At 35.1% G+C, this 1,997-nt stretch overlaps 1 protein-coding gene across 1 annotated transcript in view; it reads left to right on the forward strand.

Annotated features, from left to right (window-relative positions):
- Positions 1-391: 391 nt before the first annotated feature.
- Positions 392-1,997, forward strand: part of tfap2a (transcription factor AP-2 alpha) — a 14,899-nt gene continuing 13,293 nt past the window's right edge. Inside the window, exon 1 of the mRNA XM_066723274.1 lies at positions 392-509. Coding sequence (XP_066579371.1) covers positions 477-509 — 33 coding nt within the window. The 5' untranslated portion in view covers positions 392-476. The remainder of the gene's footprint in view (positions 510-1,997) is intronic.

Genomic DNA, 1,997 nt, shown 5'->3' on the forward strand with positions numbered 1-1,997 from the left:
CTCTCTCTCTCTCTCTCTCTCTCTCTCTCTCTCGCTCTCTCTCTCTCTCTCGGTTTCTCGTTTGTGCCGTAATCCACAAAAGAAATGAACATAAAGCTTCAATATGACGTGCATAAATAAAACATTGTTTCCGAGATCTTTTCATCCTCCGAAACTACTCTTCTAAGCTGACATTCAGACCACATTTGGCTAGAAAAAGTACAGCTCATCCAAGTGCCAGGCCTCGATTGATCATCTAAATTAAGGAGGACCAACAGGATGATGACTTTAAGAGATCATCAGGCAAATTGACTGGACAGGTTTGAGATTTGCAGTACAAACTTGATGCAATGCGCATGCGCCACCAGGTGGCACCCAGCTTTTATGACCAGGTGAGATGTTCCTGTTCAGGTAAAAGCAGAAATTGTCTTTGACATCAGAGGTTCATTGTGATCACACGGTGCATGCTCAGCCAAATAGAGTAAGAAGATAAAACAATGTCAATAATGGGAAAAATGGGGGATTGGCAGGTACGTGCTGTTTACTTAAAGAGAACTGTGGGGGTATATTGTGCACAGGTGTAATAATGCTTGAGCACCTCCACGGGTCAGATTCAATATGATACGCTAACACTAAGTTATTCTCTTCTCTAAGACTGCATTGCAAATACTCCATCAATATGCATTTATATTCTCCCGGGGCTTTGGAAATATAACAATTGTCATTAGTGCTATGAATCTGAAATGAATGCAGCATGTACACAGTGGATCAGATTGGTTATTCACAAAGATTGGCATAGTGCTCGAATTCCTGTACAGCCATTGTTACAGGTAGAATATAGTAAGGCACATGTAGATTAGAGATACCGAGAGCGAAGTTAAAACACTGTCTCCAGAATCGAGTTGTTTCACCTTACAAAATAGCTGAGATGAGATATTGAGCATTAACAATACACGTTCAGATCAATGCAGATGCATATCTTGATTGATTTTGCAAGCCGCGTTTACCACTCTCTCTTTAATAATTGCTTAAATAAATACAAATTAAAAACATGAAAAGGGGTGTAGGGAGTTATATAAAGAGCAATGATTACGAAAACTATTAATAATTTTTTTACAGAATGTCAATACTTACTCTTTGTATAACAAACTACACTACTAATAAAAATAATTAAATTACACTTCACAGCTTATAAAACGATATAAACGGCCTGTTTCTTATTAAGTCATATAATGTTAAAGATCTGCTATATTCAGAGTGTTAAATAAAGATTATAGTTGTTGTAGTAGTAGCAGTAGTAGCCAACACCAACCTAAAACTTATCACGCAGAAAAGTGTTGTAAAAGTGCTCTTTTAATTAATGTGCATCGGCCTATTCATGTTATGGGTATTGGAATAACACATGGCTTTGGAGCTCCGTGCTGTGTTAAGAAATAGCCTACAATGAGAAGAGAATAGCAATTCTTTCTAAAAGAGACAATATGTTTAAATTCACAGACAATGCATAGGATTGTAAAACACAAAACTATTTTACTAACAGGACTGAACTGTTGTAGTTTATACCTGATATGATTGCAAACCCGTAGCCTATTATTATTATTATTATTATTATTATTAAGAATAAAAAGATGAAATAGTTATATTGTAAGCAGAAAATTTACTAATTTTATTTTATTTTATTAATTTTTAATTGAGACATTGCTGAGTTTTCGGTGCTGACCATTACTACAAATATACGAGTATCTATATAATGCACCTACGTTTTTGTTGTTGTTTTCTCGGTCAAAGTTAAATGTTTATTAATATGTAAATATCACAAAACCTCTTTGAAAACAGTGACTTCCTAATAGTAACACTTATTTAAAGTATTTTACTGAAATGCATGTTTGTTTTTGACGTTTTAGTCTTCACAGAGAAAACTGGGCCTCGTCATTAAAACAAAGGTGTAAAAGACTGCTGCTTTCTCCGCGATATTAACTGTGACCCTTATTTACTTTTTCCACTTGGTTAATAGTCTG

Source organism: Amia ocellicauda, chromosome 2 (assembly GCF_036373705.1).
Source record: "Amia ocellicauda isolate fAmiCal2 chromosome 2, fAmiCal2.hap1, whole genome shotgun sequence".
Lineage (NCBI taxonomy): Eukaryota > Metazoa > Chordata > Actinopteri > Amiiformes > Amiidae > Amia > Amia ocellicauda.